This window comes from Eretmochelys imbricata, chromosome 9 (genome assembly GCF_965152235.1).
Source record: "Eretmochelys imbricata isolate rEreImb1 chromosome 9, rEreImb1.hap1, whole genome shotgun sequence".
NCBI classification, from domain to species: domain Eukaryota; kingdom Metazoa; phylum Chordata; order Testudines; family Cheloniidae; genus Eretmochelys; species Eretmochelys imbricata.
In genome coordinates, this window is record NC_135580.1 from 21382461 (window position 1) to 21402031 (window position 19571).

The 19571-nt window shown below is 39.7% G+C and overlaps 1 protein-coding gene across 1 annotated transcript in view; it reads right to left on the reverse strand.

Annotated features, from left to right (window-relative positions):
- Positions 1–1803: 1803 nt before the first annotated feature.
- OTOL1 (otolin 1) overlaps positions 1804–19571 on the reverse strand; it is a 29133-nt gene continuing 11365 nt past the window's right edge. Inside the window, exons 4-7 of the mRNA XM_077826872.1 lie at positions 10671–11042; positions 8128–8217; positions 4462–4533; positions 1804–2702 (exon numbers count right to left, since the gene is read on the reverse strand). Of these exons, the coding sequence (XP_077682998.1) occupies positions 1804–2702; positions 4462–4533; positions 8128–8217; positions 10671–11042 (1433 nt within the window). The remainder of the gene's footprint in view (positions 2703–4461; positions 4534–8127; positions 8218–10670; positions 11043–19571) is intronic.

Sequence of the window (19571 nt, forward strand, 5' to 3'; positions counted from 1 at the left end):
TCTCCCGAGACTCTCACTCCCCCATCTACATATCCACTGATCTGGTGCCCTGGAAAATATTTTCCACAGGTTTGTTTTTGATGTTTTCCAGCTTTAGGAGGTCAAATCATTTTGTTGAATCTCTAATTCTATATCCTTTCCAGATTTGTGGTCTGTGTGTCCATAAAATATTTGCTGAAAAGTTCATAAGGCCCTGATCTGAGACCCCGGCTTCTAGCCTCCCAAACAGAGTCAGCAAAACAAAGTCTATACCTTAGTCCAGCTAGTTACCAGGAGCCTAAAATAGACCTTCACTAATGACGACCCCCTTCCTAATTAATCTGCTCTCTCCCTTCCGCATGTTCCTCTTTCTGATTATATAGGCCAACCCCAGGCCAGAGCAGGGAGCCTCCTTAATTACACACAAACTGTTTTGGTTGTGAGCTCCTAGCTGTGTCTTAAAGGGGTAGTGAGATTCATAGTGAGACTATGGCCCTCTGAATGGTTACCTTAGAATCCTACCACCCATGAACAAGAATGCTATCTTGGTCATTCTTTTTGAAGTATAATTTTGTCTGTGAGTGCAGGTAGCTGTTGCACTGTGATTTCCGAAGAAGTGATGGTTCCAATACCAAGAATCGGGAGAGAGGAATATGTGATGTCACTTTCATTGTAGCAAGAGACTGATCAGAACCATTCCATTTATCGTACTGAATATGCCCAATGTTGTTCTAAAGTTCTAAAAGGAATTATAAAGTTAATCAATGGGAGAGAAGGCATTGAATGGCCTCTGATCCAGTACTTTCTTAAGCTAATAAGGACCTGGATCAATTCTGGTATCCCAAGATTACTTCATTTCTTATTTTTACTTCCCTAAATTCAGGTTGGCTTTGGCAAAGGAATTCTTAAAAAGTTGTCCATGTGTTCATTAAACATTCACTGAGTTATAGGACCTTTCTGATCATACAATGATATGCTTCAGCCAAACACCATTTACAGAAGTACTTTTCCTCTAAATCATTTGAACTAATCGTTCCATCAGCTGCAATGTTGTCCACCAACATATTAATGTATTTTTCTCTGTGTATCATAGGAAAAAATAAATTAGATTAGGCAATCATCTTATTTTATTCTTTACTGTTCCAAAGATATTCAGTTCTTGTAAATAAAACAATAATTTGATGAACAAAGAAGTTTGCACTGATTGAGTGATTATAATACAGTTGCTAAGTCAACCTTTTATTCCATGCATTACTATGTATAAAGTAACACATAATACTGGTTTGATAGCAAACATTTTAAAATCTATTAACATGATTTGAAAAAACAGACTACTTGCAATTGTATCTGATTAATCTCTGAGTCAAATCCTGCAATCCTTAGCTAAAACTTGAAACTCCAACTAACTTCAATACTGACTCCCATGGACATTTTGACTTCTAATTACTGCAAGATTTGGCCTTATCTGAATTAAACTAATATATTGACTTTGTGTAATTTTAACAATTTGATGATCTAGCATGGGTCTGAAGTATAAATAAAATCTCTTTGGGATCTATATCTTCCTGAATGAATTTGTGTAATATTTCCTTATATGATCATGACGATTAGGCCTCAGCATAGAGGGTGGCTGTATCTTTTGGCGCTCCTTAGTTAAAATTAATCAGTTTATTACAAATATAAATATTTGTATAGAAAGATTATGACATCTATTTCACTAAAGTGACACTTTCTTTCTCCTTCACCCTTCTCCCTCCACCTCCTACTAACAATCAGAGTGAAATAAATGTTATGTTTCTTAGTCATGTGTTTATCATCATATATTTATGCGAGGGTCTCAAAAATATCATCTGGATACAAAAGAAACCCTGTAAATATGCTGTCATCTTCAGCACTGACATAGATCCCATTCCAATCCCGTCCAACCTCCAACCAAACCTGATCTCCTGCATTTAATTTCAAAATGATCAGGAAAGATGCCTGGTCTATCTCTTGACCATAAAGTGTTTCACGGGTTTTGACTATCTTCTTGTTTTGTGCCACAATGCTGATTCGAGCAGGCCGCCCTCTGATCGTCATGTGATAAGCAAAGACATACGCTCCAGGAATGCTACAATTGAACTTGCCTGTAGAAGGATTATAATCTTCCTGGTCATTGTACAAAATCTTGTCAAATTTAATAGGGACATTTGGTGGAGGGAAAGACTTTGACAAGCCAGCACTGAAAGCTGATCTTCGGACTTTTGAGTTATCACCCTTGGAGCCTTTGATACCTCTGGAGCCTTTCTTTCCACTAGCTCCTCGTGCCCCTTTACTACCAGGATTTCCCTTTGGTCCAAGAGGTCCCATCACACCAGCTGGTCCCAAGTCCCCTTTTTCACCCTTACTACCTGGCTCACCCTTTTCTCCCTGTTGTCCATTCATCCCAGGAATACCCTCAACTCCAGTGTCTCCTTTGCTGCCTTTTTCCCCTTTTATTCCAGCTTCCCCTTTCCCTCCCCTCTCTCCTCTCTCCCCTGGCTCCCCACAATCCCCCTTTTTGCCCAGGTCTCCCTTTTCCCCTTTATCTCCATTTTCCCCATCTAGCCCCTGTAAGCCCAGTTCTCCCTTTTCTCCCTTCTCTCCTTTGGTCCCATTCTCACAAGTGTCCCCCTTCACTCCCTTCTGTCCCTTCATTCCAGGAAGGCCAGAGTTTCCTTTATCTCCTTTAACTCCAGCTTCACCTGTTAAAAAAAAGATCGAAATAAAGAGTCACAAGAAAGAATAAATACCTCAAACCATGCAGCACTACTAGCCTTGGGCTGGTCACTGTGCTAAGTAGGGGCTAGCAGAAGCAGATGTAAATGCCATGTGCTTGTGGTTAAAAAGTAGACTGTATGTTCCATTCTCAATGTGTTCTTTCTGTTTTCCTCTGGAGTGGGTTGAGTGAGTAGAGGGAGTAATTTGTGTGTTGAGTGAGGGTGGCAGTGGATTTGAGGGAGGGGAATCATCGTGGGCTGAGTGGATTTGATGGGAAGAAGTGGAACTGAGGCAAGAGGAGGAAGATGTTGAGAGGAGAGGTTAGAAAAGGGAAGAGGGAGGAGTAAGAGGCTAAGGAGGCTTGGGAAGGCAATTAGAAAACAAAAGAGAATAGGAATAAAAGATGAGGACAGAGAAAGAGACTGAGAAAGTGGAGAAGACCAAAGAGAATGCAACACTGAGTATGTGGGGAGGAAGCCAACTTGATGGAAAAGAGAGAAGTGATGACTTTAAAAACAGTGCCAAGGTATATGGCAAGAAAAAGAAAGTGGAATCAAAGAAGAAAAAAAGGCAGAAATAGTAAGTCCATTTTTTAAATGCATTTACCATAAATTTGAGGGGCGACATACAATTGAAAGCACTAAATCCACAATATTAAAAGCAATTGATAAAATACCTGTATTCTATACAGGGCAAGACTCTCCAGTGCCATCTATCTGCTGGTGTGATCTGGCTTTAAAGCCATCTTAACCAAAGGAAGATTGCCCCAGTGTGAGGGTCATCCTCTGGTGGCATAGAGCCAGTGTAGCAAATCCCACACCACACACTCTCCTGACTGTCAAGGCAGCAGAGAAAAAAGGTTGTGGCTTCAGGAAAGCAGGTGGTCAGGACAACTTTACACTGAGCTGATTCTTGGATTGCACCCTAAGACTCCTCTAATGCAGCCCAGGGATGACAGGCCTGCACAGAGCAGCAGAGAGCAGAGTTTTAAACCACATTTGCACACACATCCCTGTGCATTCTGTCCCATTAGGCTGCACCAGAGAATCTGATCTGTCTCTGGTGGGGTTTTTCACACTATCTAAATATGGCTGAAAGTATCACTGCCAGGTGTGAATTTTATCTCTGGCTCATAAAGTTACTTTTCACTGAAGAATAACTTTTCTTGCCTTCAGAATGCTCCAGATTGCAACAAATCCCATCTCCAATACATTTTCCAGGTGGAACATACTTCCCTACAGGAACACTCTCTCTTTTGCTCTCTCTCTTACACACACACACACACACACACACACACAGAGTCTCCTCCCCCCCCCCGCCACCCCTCACTCCAAAAATTATTAGTTTGGTTGGTTGCTCAAAGATATTGTCTGCGTGGTTTCAGTTTCAGTTGGGTGGTTTCCCTTGGGCCCTGTTTCTATCATACACTAGGACAGGCTACAGTTTATAGTATCTACACACTTAACAAAATGACATGATTCAAACTGCACCATAGGTAGACAGGAAAGTGGCAGATAAACAACATAATTTAGAATGTAGACTGTGATCTAAATACTGAAGTCCACATTCAGTTCTTACTCACACATAGCTCCCACTCACTGTAGTGAGTTGTTCCTGAATGTGGACTGAATAAAAACTAAGTAGTGAATTCCAGATTGGGAAAAAACAGATTAAATATTAGAAAACCAGATTAAGAGGAAGATAGATCAATGTTCTTGAGTATTCTGGTGTAGCCTTACGTACCTTGTTCTCCAGGTTTGCCTGGATACCCTGGAATTCCATTTGTTCCTTGGTCACCATGTTCTCCTTTATCTCCTAAGACATTGTTACCATTAATATGCTGCTATGTATATTATTTGTAGCAAAACATTCTTTATGTGGCATGGGGCTTACACTATTTGTGTGTGTGTGTCACTCTCTCTTTCCTGTAGTAAAAATGAACTTAAAAAATGACAGTTCTAAGAAAGTTTCTTGGGACCCCTTAACTGAAAACTCCAAAACACCAGCACCCATCAAACTACCCATCGTGTTGTACTTCTGTAGTTATCTGGTTCATCTTAATGCCTAAGAAATAAGTAACTGTATGCAATCAGTAATGTCAGATGGGGAGGGCATTTACTGTCATTTAATGGCCCGAAAGAGAGGCTGACAGCCACTAGACTCAGTATTGTCATTTTAGTTTGACAGACCTAAAAAGCATTAATCAAGAGAGGACATCGTAGCAGAGGGCATTGATTGAATCACACTCTGATGTCATCTTTTTTTTTTTTTTGCCTGAAAAACTGTTCAAGTGCATTCAGCACTTATTGAAAAGAGAGATTAACTGCATTGGCTTTAGCAAAGTATGATGCATGCAAATGCTGTGAAAGCGACCACTTATAGCTCTGCCAATAGAATTCAGTCCTCATGCACTCTTCTAGTTTCTTTGGACAGAAACAGGCAATTGAGCTAAATTGTGTCCAGTGTGTGGTAGTTTAGTGACATGCAAAATGAGAACTCTGCAATGACCATCAAACTCATTTTCACTTGAGATTTGAACACAGGTTTCCAGGGCAAATGATTAATAGAACCAATAACCACAAAGACAAACCTCTTAATCAGAGGATGGCTTAGAAGAGGATGCACAACCTGATTGGGTACCTATGGTTAATGCATATATTCCGAATGAGACCATGCTTGACTTTTTCCTCTCTTTTGTATTGCATACAACTCTCTAAGTGGAGGTCAAGGATAATCTAGGCATGGCCCAATACCTAAACAAATACTTTGCCTCAGTCTTTAATAAGGCTAAAGAGGATCTTAGGGATAATGGTAGCATGACAAATGGGAATGAGGATATGGAGGTAGATATTACCATATCTGAGGTAGAAGCGAAACTTGAACAGCTTAATGGGACTAAGTCGGGGGGGCCCAGATAATCTTCATCCAAGAATATTAAAGGAATTGGCATATGAAATTGCAAGCCCATCAGCAAGAATTTTTAATGAATCTGTAAACTCAGGGGTTGTACTGTATGATTGGAGAATTGCTAAAATAGTTCCTATTTTTAAGAAAGGAAAAAAAACATGATCCAGGTAACTACAGGCCTGTTAGTTTCACATCTGTAGTATGCAAGGTCTTGGAAAAAATTTTGAAGGAGAAAGTAGTTAAGGACATTGAGGTCAATGGTAAATGGGACAAAATACAACATGGTTTTACAGAAGGTAGATCATGCCAGACCAACCTGATCTCCTTCTTTGAGAAAGTAACAGATTTTTTAGACAAAGGAAACACAGTGGATCTAATTTACCTAGATTTCAGTAAAGCATTTGAGGCTGTGCCACATGGGGCATTATTAGTGGAAGTGGAAAAGATGGGGATCAATATGAAAATTGAAAGGTGGATAAGGAATTGGTTAACAGGGAGACTACAGCGGATCCTACTGAAAGGTGAACTGTCAGGCTGGAGGGAGGTTACCAGTGGAGTTCCTCAGGGATGAGTTTTGGGACCAATCTTATTTAATATTTTTATTACTGACCTTGGCACAAAAAGTGGGAGTGCGCTAATAAAGGTTGCAGATGATACAAAGCTGGGAGGTATTGCCAATTTAGAGAGAGACAGGGATATCATACAGGAAGATTTGGATGACCTTGTAAACTGGAGTAATAGTAATAGGATTAAATTTAATAGTGAAAAGTGTAAGGTTATGCATTTAGAGATTAATAACAAGAAGTTTAGTTACAAGCTGGGGACAATTAGAAATAATGGAGGAGGAGAAGGACCTTGGAGTATTGGTTGATCATAGGATGACTATGAGCCGCCAACGTGATATGGCCATGAAAAAAGCTAATGCGGTCTTGGGATGCATCAGGCGAGGTATTTCCAGTAAAGATAAAGAGGTTTTAGTACCGTTATACAAGGCACTGGTGAGACCTCATCTGGAATACTGTGTGCAGTTCTAGTCTCCCATGTTTAAGAAGGATGAATTCAAACTGGAACAGGTACAGAGAAGGGCTACTAGGATGATCCGAGGCATGGAAAACCTGTCTTATGAAAGGAGATTCAAGGAGCTTGGCTTGTTTCGCCTAACTAAAAGAAGGTTGAGAGGAGATATGATTGCTCTCTATAAATATATCAGAGGGATAAATACTGGAGAGGGAGAGGAATTATTTAAGCTCAGTACCAATGTGGACACAAGAACAAATGGAAATAAACTGGTCATTGGGAAGTTCAGACTTGAAATTAGACAACGGTTTCTAACCATCAGAGGAGTGAAGTTTTGGAATAGCCTTCCAAGGGAAGCAGTGGGGGCAAAAGACCTATGTGACTTTAAGATTAGACTCGATAAGTTTATGGAGGAGATGGTATGATGGGATTTTGACAATTAATTGATCTTTAACTATTCATGGTAAATAGGCCCAATGGCCTGTGATGGGATGCTAGATGGGGTGGGATCTGAGTTACTACAGAGAATTCTTTCCTGGGTATCTGGTTGGTGAATCTTGCCCATATGCTCAGGGTTTAGCTGATTGCCATATTTGGGGTTGGGAAGGAATTTTCCTCCAGGGCAGATTGGAAGAGGCCCTGGAGGTTTTTCGCCTTCCTCTGTAGCATGGGGCACGGGTCACTTGCTGGAGGATTCTCTGCTCCTTGAAGTCTTTAAATCATGATTTGAGGACTTCAATAGCTCAGACATAGGTGAGAGGTTTATTGCAGGAGTGGGTGGGTGAGATTCTGTGGCCTGCCTTGTGCAGGAGGTCAGACTGGATGATCATAATGGTCCCTTCTGACCTTAATATCTATGAATAAGTTTGTTTCATCTACAGCACCCATCGTCGGGACAAGTGATTATTCAAGTGTAGGTGCTAAGTGTTTAGGGATACCAAAAATCACACTGTTGCAAACAGAGAAGCATTGTTCTAAATAACAGTTAGTTTAGTGGACCAACTTTTTAAACATGTTTTTAAAAATATGTTTTCTCCATAAGCAAGAAACTGCTGGGCCATACTTAGAGTAATACATGATAGTAGAGTGACCACTGAGGGCCTGGTCCAAAGAATATTGAAATGAATGGGAGTCTTTGCATGAAGTTATAGCTAATGAACTAAATTCCACTCTCTTGTTGCGTGCAGTCAATTTGGTCTGAGAGATTTAACTTTTAAAAGCTGCTTTTATGCTTGCCTGTTCCTTTCTTTACTACACATGGGCCTGATCCAAAGCCCATTGAGGTAGAACTTCAATGAGCTTTGGATCAGGCTTTTGTGAATATCCATTTTTATTTTGTGCTGTTATAAGTTATTGGTTTACGGTATTACAGGCTATGGAAATTACAAGGTATTAATTTGTATCAAGACATTTCAATTGCTTTAGAAAATATATGAGCAAAAAAAAATCTCATGTGCTTTTCAAATGACAGCTACTGTTCCTCACCCTTGTCTCCTTTGAAGCCCTTTGGACCTTGAAGTCCAGGAATTCCTGGTAGGCCCTGAGGGCCAGTGTCTCCCATCTCTCCTTTAGGACCTAGAAAATGAGCATTTGCAAATTCATTAGGCAATAGAATTCTATCTTCACAGTGACTGAAAAGGATGAACTTTATAAAGTGACCTATGAATGTTAGTTAGGTAATAAACCACAAATGATGGGGGTTGCCACATACTGATGGGTGCTTTGTGGAAACAGAGAAGAACTGAGTATTTTCCTTTGTGTCATAGGAGTGATACAAAAGAAGCAGAGCAGGGCTCAGGACTGAGTCATATTTCCTTCACAGATGAAAAACAATGTAATTGTTCATAGGCAATTAGGGGGAGTTAGCCATACAGCTGGCACTGACATTAATGGGAACTGTGTGGCTAAACTCTCTCGTCAGCTATGAAAATCCCAGTTTATATTTCATGATACATCTATTGACTGGTTCATGGACCTTTGTCTTTCACATAGTGTACAAATGCCCATGCCATCTTTAAGGCCTTGATTTTTGAGTTTGGAGGTCTCTTAGCTTGAAAAACAGTTTTCAACTGCTATACAGCTATAGAAGCCCAAACACACAGATTACATCAGAATTTGCGAATCCAGTATTTAAATGCATCTGAAGACATCCTATATCTAATTAACTCCTCCCCCTTTCTTTCTTTTTTTTAATCTGCAAATGCAAGTATGGTAATCGGGCAGATCAGATCCACATATTGTGAGAAACGTCAGAAAGACAAGCAAGCAAGATACTCGGTGGTTTAATTTACATTAAGCTTTAAAAAACAGGGATAGCTAGTGCACATCTGGCCCTGTTCATTGTCACAATACAAACAACTTGACATGAGCTCTTCTTCCATCCGTGCTCAGGAGATGTATGCATAGAACTCCCTCTATAGCTAATACAATGTTGTCCCTTATTAACAATGGGAGACTAGAGTCCCTTGAATACAATATATTTAAAAGCTCTAGGTGTGATTCTACCACCTTTACTCCGATGAAAAGTATCTCTCTCCAAAAGTAGTTCCATTAAAAGAAACATGAATACTCGCAGATTAAGGTCCTGCTCAATGTAAAGGTGTCAGAATCAGGCCCTATCTGGGTGTATATTTTAATAATAAAAAGTAACATTACATAATATACAATATATTAGGTTACAAAATATATAGCTCTTATAAAAATATTTATAGGGTATTTATAGAGACTCTGTTGAGCAAATTAATCATATTTAAAATTTGGAGCCTTTATTGTCTTTTGCATTGAACTTCCCTGTTTCCAAGAAAGGGTCAGGGATTTTATTATTAATTATTATATAACCCTGTAGAAAAACACAGAACTACTTTCAGGTAGCATGAAGGGTCACAAAACCATGCTAAAGGGAATATGAAAAACAATCTGCAACTATTAGAAGACAGTAAACACAAAAGTGCAGGGAGAGGAAATGTCTGTGGGGTTCCAAGAGGATATGACAAGGACTAAAGGGATCAACATGAGCAAAGGGAAATTGAGACTGAATATTGGGAACATATTCCTAGCTACTAAATCATATTTCTCTGTTGAGTAGTCTCCTAAGAGAGGTAGTAAAAGGCTCACTGCTTGGAAGACATAAAATCAGACTGCAGACAGCATGGAAGAAAATATTGCATTGGCTGGTGGAGGGATTGGGTAGACTATCAGGTTTTCTCTATTTTTAATTTCTATGCTCTAAGTGTCTGGCAAACCAGGGAAATAAGGAAAATTAAAACTGGGGGAAGGTTAAAGCTTTTTGGGGTGATCTATCCTTCTCCAAATGGCCACTCTTTCTCTTTTCAAATCCCAGGTATAATTCAATTATAAAGCAATAAGGATGATGTAAGTACAACAGTCCTTTGTCTTAGTGGACTTTTTGTATAGTCTGTCTGTTACAGATTGTAAGATACCCTCAGTGCAAGGACATTGTTTTCTTCTGTGGGTTGCCTGGTGCCAGCTGATCTATTAACACTCAGTTAAAAAAAAATAATAGAACAAAATAATCATACCCTTCTCTCTGTAACAACAACATAAATGAAATGTAATATTGCACAGTTTTCTGGGATTTCTACAATACAAAGGGAGAGAGAGGCAGAGGAAGATGGAGTATTGTCCAGGAGTTTGTGTGTAACAGTAACTCTGATTCTCCTTAGTTTTGTGTGTAAACCTGAGTCTTGTAAGACCTCTACATGCAGAACACTGATTTGAATTGGAGTTCCACATGTGAGGGACTTACAGATTTGGGCCCTAAATTAGCATTGTTTTAATGTAGCATTTAAGAATAATTAGATTTTATCTGATATTATATGTAATATGAATCCATTATGTCCAGTCCTCAGCTGGTGTAAATCACCATAGCATGATGATCTGGCCTGCAAGAGAATTTATTCAAGACTTGATAAAATTGGAGAATCATTGCCACTTTTGTCTTAGTTCATATGCTACAGCTGACACTGCCTCTTGAGAAATGAATAATGATAATAATTGCTTTCCCCTACCTGGCAGTCCATGCTCTCCTGGTTCCCCTTTCTCACCTGACACAGGGGTACAGCAATCACAGCAATTAAAAAAGAAATCGGCTGTGTCAAGAGTAAAGTTTTCAAAGGGAAACAGAGTGGTGGCCGTTCTGAAAGCCGAGTTCAGCGTGGATAACTCCACCGGCATTTCGCTTGTTTCCGATATTTCTGTGAACGGACTTTCTTCAGTGGGTGGCACAATGGATGTGTCAAAGCCATCAGTGACCTCTATCTCTGGAGACTTTATCTTAGTAAACTTTTCAGCCAGGGTAGCTTTCGCCTCTGTGCGAACAGCAGCAGCAATCAGTATAATGAAGGTGGCACTGTGCCCAGGTAAACGCCACATTTTTGTTGCTGTAAGAAAAGATTAATGCAATTATAAAGCATTGCACCAGGTTTCTGGTAGTAGCAATTTCCCTGTAAGGTTCATTTGTTTTGCATTCATTATTGCTTTTCCTGCACTTCTCCCTGTGAGCCTTTTCTTTTTAAATCCGAGAGAAGAAGCTTGACATATAAACAGCAAAGAGTAAAAGAGCAAAAGTAAAATTTTTGTCAGATAGGCAGGTTTCTTCTTAATTAAAAACAGCTCACGGCCCTGATCTTGTTAGTTGATCTATGAGGAGAGACCCCTGTTTCTGTACAGAGCCCCATTGATTTCAGTGCGGGCCCTATGCAGCTACAGAGGCCCTCTACCTAGGCCAACTTATCAGATTGGCATTAAGTGGTGTGGAAAGTAAAAGAAGTTAAGAGTTCCTGCTGTGCGACCCTGCATTTTATAATGAGTAGATACATTCCTGTTGTAAAGAGACACAAAAAGACAATACTGCTAGGTGCCCAGCTCTCAGCAATAGTTCCAGAACTCTCAGAGGTTTCAAGTGGGACACACTGGGAGGATGGTTTAGATTGGATATTAGGAAAAACTTTTTCACTATGAGGGTGGTGAAACACTGGAATGCGTTACCTAGGGAGGTGGTAGAATCTCCTTCCTTAGAGGTTTTTAAGGTCAGGCTTGACAAAGCCCTGGCTGGGATGATTTAACTGGGAATTGGTCCTGCTTCGAGCAGGGGGTTGGACTAGATGACCTTCTGGGGTCCCTTCCAACCCTGATATTCTATGATTCTATGATTCTATGATGTAGGCTTTGTCCTAATGCAAGACTTATCTTTGTAACACATGAAGAAAGCATAAATGCCACAAACAAAGTTAGAGGGGGGAATATTTGACATCCTGTTAGATACTTTCTATGCCATCTCTAATTTGAAAAGAAAGTTTATTGAAGGTTTTTACATCTCACTATTCTTCTGCTTAGCAACCTAACTGAAGCAATTAGAACACAGTGAAGTATCAGTAATTTGAAACTAGCAAAACCAGTCCTTTCTGCTTGAAATCTAGAGTGATCACGCTAACAAATCTAATGCTGTTTCAAAAGATTCAACCGGAATGAGACATTCTATATTTAAAACAAGAAATATTGTCTGTGGCTAGCACATTCCAGTAGCAACTTCCCCCCAGATGTCAAGTGGCATAAAGCTGGCATAATGTGGTACAGAACCAGGCCCTCTAAGTGTGACCATGGCTACCAGTGTTGCCAACTCTGCCAACATTTGGTGTCTGTCATAGAATCCCAGTTCCTGGTATCAAGAGATGGCATGAGAATTTTGGCTTTTTACGTATGTTTTCTAGCCCTCATTGTGGAGAAAACCTTGGAGGCAAGAAGGAGTTGGTACTAGTGGTTTCAGAGCAAGAAGCTGAAGCCTGACAGATATTTCATCACAGCTGGAGGTAGCTGCGCCCCAGCTCCCTGTAAAGGAAAAGGAGAGATACTAGCAAGCAGTAGCTAGGAAGCTGCAAGAGGAGAGGAGGAAATATATGCAGAAGCTCAGGTGGATCTGAAATTGTGACTTACCCCTGAAATGCTGACTCTCCTAGATGAATAAATACATTTTACTCTTTTAACTCGAATGGCAAATGGTTTTTGTTTTGAATAAGTGTACTAAAGCTATTGCATTCATAGGGGCTTCTGTATCTCTGCAGGTTGCTGGATAAAACAGCCTCCTTCGGATAACCAAGATGGGAAAGGCAAATGGAGAAGGAAGCAGACACCCAACAACTCTGCTTTTGTGTTATCTGAGCACTTGGGACCAATTCTCTTCTCAGTTACACTAGTGCACCAGTGACTTCAATGTGGGGTGTACGAGTATACATGAGAGCAGAAATTGCCCCTTGGCTTTTTGTCTGTAGAAGATAAATCTACATATTTACAAAGGACTCATGGGTACTCCCTTCCTCCAAACATCGAGTCAGATTCTGCAAAACACAATCGTTTGAGTAGTCCCTCTGATTTCAGTTGGGATTTTCCTGGGATTCCAATGGGACTGTTCTTGTCATTGGGGTTTTTCAAGATCTAACCCATAAACCCCTTCCCAAGTAGAGAGAAACAATGGGCTTGAGCCCCATTTCTCTCTGCAGCTTTTCCTCGACCTAATAACACTGCAATATTTCTTATAAAGCTTGAGAAACATCTGGTGCAAGGGATGAATGATCAAGACCATGCAGGGTGGCTCCAAAAATACAGAAAAGCCAAATTCTGAAGTGTGTGATTTACTGAAATGATTAAAGAGAATTCAATAATGACTTCAGAGTCAAGCACGATTACCTGCTTTGAAAGGCTTTGCTTTAAAGGAATAAGTGGAAACAAAATTACACCCTAAGTATTCCAAGCGGTCTGAAGTAAATGTTTCAAAGAAGGTAAGATTTTCCAATTACATACTCCATCTTGGTCTAAATTTTCATCTTGGTTTCCTTATCTTTCATATGGCTAATTGCTTAAGCAAAGAAGGGGAGCCTAAATAGGGGGGTTGCAAACATTTTCATAGTGTGGACCACATTTCAAAAGAGGGATGGTCTTGTGGACTCCCTCTTTCCTTCCTTTCAACGATTGTGTTGACTACCTCACATCCAGCTGGTTAATATGAAGACTATCTCCCCTCTTGCTAACTAATTTCATAACATTGCAGTGGCAACTACAGCAGTTCCTTACACTGAAAGCTAACACTAGGAAAGCATTGACATATTTTTTGCTGTCCTCAATCGAATGAGTTCTGTCTACAGAAAATTCTGATGAAAACAAAAACAAAATTCATTTTCATCTAAATTTTCCATGGAAAATTATAATTTTCAGCAGATATTTGAACACTGAATACTTTAGCTGAAAACCAAAATATTTCAATATAAAATGCTGTATGGTACCTTACCCATTCTCTTCTAGAGGCTGGGCTCCCCGGTCAGACTACAATGACCATGATTCACACCAACGGCCCCCTCTGGGGCGGGGATGCACTGCATCATGGGAGTACTTGTCCACAGTGCATCACAGGGCCTGCAGTTCAACTGAAGAATCTGGCCCATACAGAACAATGGAGACAGGAAGCAACTGAACTGAAATTGCCATAAAGCATGGCAGCAGCATCTCTAAATCTTGGTTTTCAGACAGACTCTTTCCATTTTTAGGTGTTTGGTTTCTGACAAAAAAAAAATCTGCAGAAAGCAGACACTTTTTATGAAAAAAAATCATTTCATCCAAAAACCCAATTTTCCATCAAAAAATAGTTTAGACCGAACGTTTTCAACCAGCCTTACTGTCTAGGTTGACAGACTGTCTCATCCTTCCATTTGGTCTGTGTCTCTAGCTGCAAACCAGGAGAAGAGCCAGCATCACGTACGCAGTTAGCACCTCCCAGACCACCAGGCGTCCGCCAACAACAGTTTAGGAGCTTCTGGCCTACGTGATGCAATTCATGCAGAAACCCTAGGCCAATTACACTTCAATATTATATTAAGGGCAAGAAAGAGACTTTGGGTCTCACTCTAAGGACTAGTGTGTAGCTGTACTGCCCCAGAAGCAGCCAAGGAAGGAATTGTGAATCAGACTCTGTAGCCCACGAAAGCTTATGCTCAAATAAATTTGTTAGTCTCTAAGGTGCCACAAGTACTCCTTTTCTTTTTGTTCCTTCCTTGGTTCCCATTTCTTCCAGAAGGGCAGTAATCTGTTGCTGGTTTAGGTATGCTGGCTGGCATGTGGGCAGGTAGATATCAGAGCCAAAGCTCCACCCATGCCCCGCTCTGCCTGTCCACCTGATCAGGTGAAGGATTAATAAACACACAGTACCCACTTCGTCCTATGTGTCACCCTCAGAGGTTTAGTAGGGAAGGATTTTTACTCCACCCTTACTTCCCTGAGTGTTGTCTAAAAAGAGAAAACAGATTAGATAATGAAATGCTCAGAATGTTTATTTGGTGCAGTGAGTAAATTTCATATTGTCTGATCATGCAACCAAGGCTAGCATGCATACCTCAAGGGGCAGTCACTGTCTAATGTGCGAGTGTGACCTGATCTGACAAGGTACCCTAAAACTGACATAACTTCAGCACAACTTGGGACCACTCTTCACCTTACAGAAGGCACTCTGCAGCTCCCGTCCCATAGTTACTGTTTCAAAACTTGCTCTGATCATCCCAGGGGAAATAACCTAGAACTGCAGAGCATAAGTATCTCTTAGTGCCCATCTAGTCACAATGCGGTGAGCGGCTTTTGAGCCAAGAAGCTGATAATAATACATCTACCTCAAAGCAGCAGGTTCAGCACCAGCCAAGAACAGAACAGAGGGCGACTGTTTCTAAGATGTTAGCAACAGATTAATGCAAGATGTGAAAGGTCATCAGCCACTTCCTTTTTCAGGATATCCTTGCTCCTTTATACTCCAAATGTCTAAGAACAATCCATGGCTTTGTACAGAGCACTGTAACTCAGGCAATTAGCAAAGTAAGGGCTTGTGTGGTTCATTAGAGCAGAACGTCAATTTAAACACCTGGCAGGATGCTTTGGAAAACCCATAACTTACAATTGCTACAAACCTGCAACCAGAACAGCAGAACAATAGCATTTGCACTGTCAGGTTACTCCTAGGAGCTAGCAAGCAGAACAATATAGTAGTATCTGAATTGTCAGTTCATTTCCGTGCACATTATAGGATCATAAATAAAATATGCAAAATAATATCTGCAGGGCCTATCTTCATCCCACAAAAGTGAAGAAATACCATGTCACTTGCTGACTGTCTGTCTCTTAGGCATGAGTTTGGGAACACAAAGGCTACAATGTGCATAAAGCATAAAGCATTTATTTTAATTTTTAATTCCATGACTTTTTTTCAAGTTAGACATTGGATGACTTTTAATGTAGTTATTATAGCACGAAGAGCAAGAGCTATTATAATAAATATTAAAAACACCTAGCATGAAATCCTGGCCCCCTGAAACCAATGGCAAAACTCCCATTGATTTCAATGAGGGCAGATTTTTACCCCGTAGAGTGTCAGAAGGTATATAAACCTTCATGTTTCAGCACAAAGCCAACTTCTAGCTATTGGACATTAGGAGGAAACTTTAACTTAGATGGGGGGTTTTCCATAATTGCTTAAAGCAGAATTTCCTGCACCTTCCTCTGAAGCAGCTGGTTCTGTCCACTGTCGGAGCCAGGATACGGGGCTAGCTGGACCATGAGGCTGATCCACTATGGCAATTTCTGCTTTCCTATTAAATGTTAGAAGTAGTTGTGTTTTATTTTTATTTCTTATTTAAAAATCTGAATGGCATGAAATATATTTAATTCATTGCCAAAATAGCTTAATTATGCCAAGTTGCCAAATTGTAGCCTAATTATCTTTAGAAAAAAAATGTAATTTTTCAAATCAAAATCATTTGAGAGTTTGACAGGCACAAAGAGTTTCTGTGACTATTTCTAAAAACAGAGCTACTGTACATTTAAGTGGCCAAATTCAAATGAATGGATTTACATGATAATCTATCATAAAATGAATACAAATAAAATAAATTGCCTAGATGCTCTGAGCTTGTATATGTTTCAGCTAGTGGTGAATTTTAAAGTCCGAGTTTTATACCCTTGAAAATAGGGCTGATAATTAGACTGCTGAACTCTGTATTACAGTGGGCAAAGGTGTTACTAAAATAAAGATGTTAATATATGTAAATACTTTTTAATAAATGTGAAATTGTTCATTTTTCATTATATTAGATTTCTTTCCAATTGCTCTAAAATAATTCACTCTAATATACTCACTTGACGTTTATATTTCACAATAGACCCAAACTGAGAGCAATTATTCTTCGCTGTAATGATGTCAAGTTTAGCACATCTATCCTTTATTGGGTCTAAATGTCCATGAAATGTTAGCATATATCTCACAGCTGTATACTCGTAATGCAACTGTACTTTTTTTTTTGTCCCTGAATAACTGAATTCAGATATTCTAGTTCACAACAGAAGTTTATCCACAACCAAAAGACTTCAAATAATGGGCAGATGGCTGTGTTTCTTTGTTGTTTGAATAACATTTTGCGCTTTTATTCTGGGGTGGGGGAATAGAACAGTCTTCTTACAATTACACATTCATTAAATACACTCGGATTTTTTGAGGTTAAATTATACTAATAGCACCTTTTAAACTCCATAATTTCATTGCAAAAGCCATACTGAAGATAAAGTGAAGCAATGTTTGTTATCTCCTACCTTATGAATGTTCTCTTTATCAGGAATACCCGCCCAGGATGGCACATTGGAAAAGCCAATCTTATTCTCAATCAGGCAGTAATCTGTTTTATTTCTTTAATTACTTTTATTGTAACCAATGAGATGGGCCACTGTGACAGAGAGAAAGTGAGATTGGTGAATTCTCCTCAAAGTAACTAGAATGACACTGAAATTTGAGGAAATGCAAATGTTGCCCGCAGGCTGGGACGCTGCTCTTCACCTGGCCCTTTCCTGGCTACTCTCCAGGCCCCTACTACCAGCCTGCCGAGCATAAAGGACTCTCCTTGCAAAGCAATGCTTTTCAGAAGATGCTTACACAATCCTTTATGCTACTCCAGACAGATAGGAATTTATGGCATGCTATTTGCTGCACCCCAGGGTCAGATGAGAAGAGCAGAAGGGAAGAAACACTTGGAGATTGTTCATGATGAGCAGTGTGAGAGATGCATGCCGCTCCTCACTCAAGTCCCAGGCTGCATTGAAGTCAATGTGAATTTTATCATTCACTTCAGTGGGACCAGGATTTCACCCCCAGGATTTAACAGTCACTGAGATTTTCTACTTAGGTATGTGTAGGGTTTTGCAAAGTAAGGGAATGGTCTTGTTTATCTTAACCCCACCATCTTTCAGTGTCTACAGGAAAGGTGAAGAAATAAACTGTAGCGAGTGTGCATAAGTGTAAGAAAGCCAGTGAGAATAAGGCAAAAATCTCACATTTCCTAATGTGTTGGCAAGTCTGGGCTGGTGAAATGTGTCAGATTGACAGCTCTAGAGTATGAAGTACGCACCACAAAACAGGTGGGGTCTAGGCAAGCCCCTTTCCTAGTGTCTCGTGGCTAAACCAGGAGCTACTGAAATCATGAAACCTGGGTTCTATTCCTGACATTCCCACAGACTTGTTGTATGACCTTAAACATGTCACTTCACCTCTTTGTGGCTCAGTGTCCACAGACAGTAATTATACTTACCCTACTTTGTAAAGTGCTCTGAGATTTAGAGAGGAGAAGTACTCTATAAATGCTAACCAAGTTAAGTGCTTTTGCCCTTAGCAAGAGGGATCACCTCTAGGGATGGAATGGTAGTATAGTTTTCACACCTTGACCCTTTCCTGTACATATCCAAGCCAGAAATATATTTCCAACATCCAAATTGTGTAGAAGATCCATAGATAACTGTCATAAACAGGGCCTCTCACTCTATTGTAATATTTGGAAAGTGTCATTTACAGCAGAAGCCACTTAAATGTTAATATTTGCCAATTGTCATCATGTAGTAATTGCAGATATATTGTTAAGTATATAGCAAAACTGTGTATCTCAGCTACCGCTGTATACTCCCATTAACAAATGGCGACTACTATAAATGCATTCACTTGAACAAATTTGATTTTGGATCAATTCCAATTCCTGAAACCATTTGTTTTAGTGGAATTAGTTTGGATTTCTCATAGAGTACTATCCTCAAAGAGGTTTTTTAGATGGGGAGTTGTGAGATGTTTTTGTTACTTTGGTTTGGTTTGTTTTTTGCCTTTAATCCCCTGAGCCTTCTGACTTTCATTCTGATAGAAGAAATTTCATTTGTTTCTTGGTATATGTTATGTTCCATCAGAATCATTTTACTTTGGAGCAGTTTGGAAAATTTTAACTTGTGTTTCTGTACTGGGATAAATTATTAGATATTTTTGGTCTAACGAAGTATGGAAAATGTAATATACAATATATTCACTCTGGATTCCTTCTTGTACCCTCCTCAGCTTCCTCAATTCTTATATTCACATATATTTCCACTTTCTCTCTATAACCACAGGTTTCAGAGTAGCAGCCATGTTAGTCTGTATCCGCAAAAAGAAAAGGAGTACTTGTGGCACCTTAGAGACTAACACATTTATGAACATAAGCTTTTGTGAGCTACAGCTCACTTCATCGGATGCATCCAGTGAAGTGAGCTGTAGCTCATGAAAGCTTATGCTCAAATAAATTTGTTAGTCTCTAAGGTGCCACAAGGACTCCTTTTCTCTCTATAACCAGCTTTCATCTATTTTTAGCAAAGTGCATGATTCTAATATAATCATTTTCCTGCTTTAGACTCTTTCATGATTTTCCCCAATAACACTTGGCAAGCTGCCAAATAAGAATACCAATTATAATAGCAATATATTTCATTGATTTAGGACCAAATTCCTCTATTGCAATAGGAGCAGGATTGAATGTCAAGTCAAACTGAGTGAAGTGTGTAGACAATATTCGATTGTAAAAAATATGTATTTTTGGTCA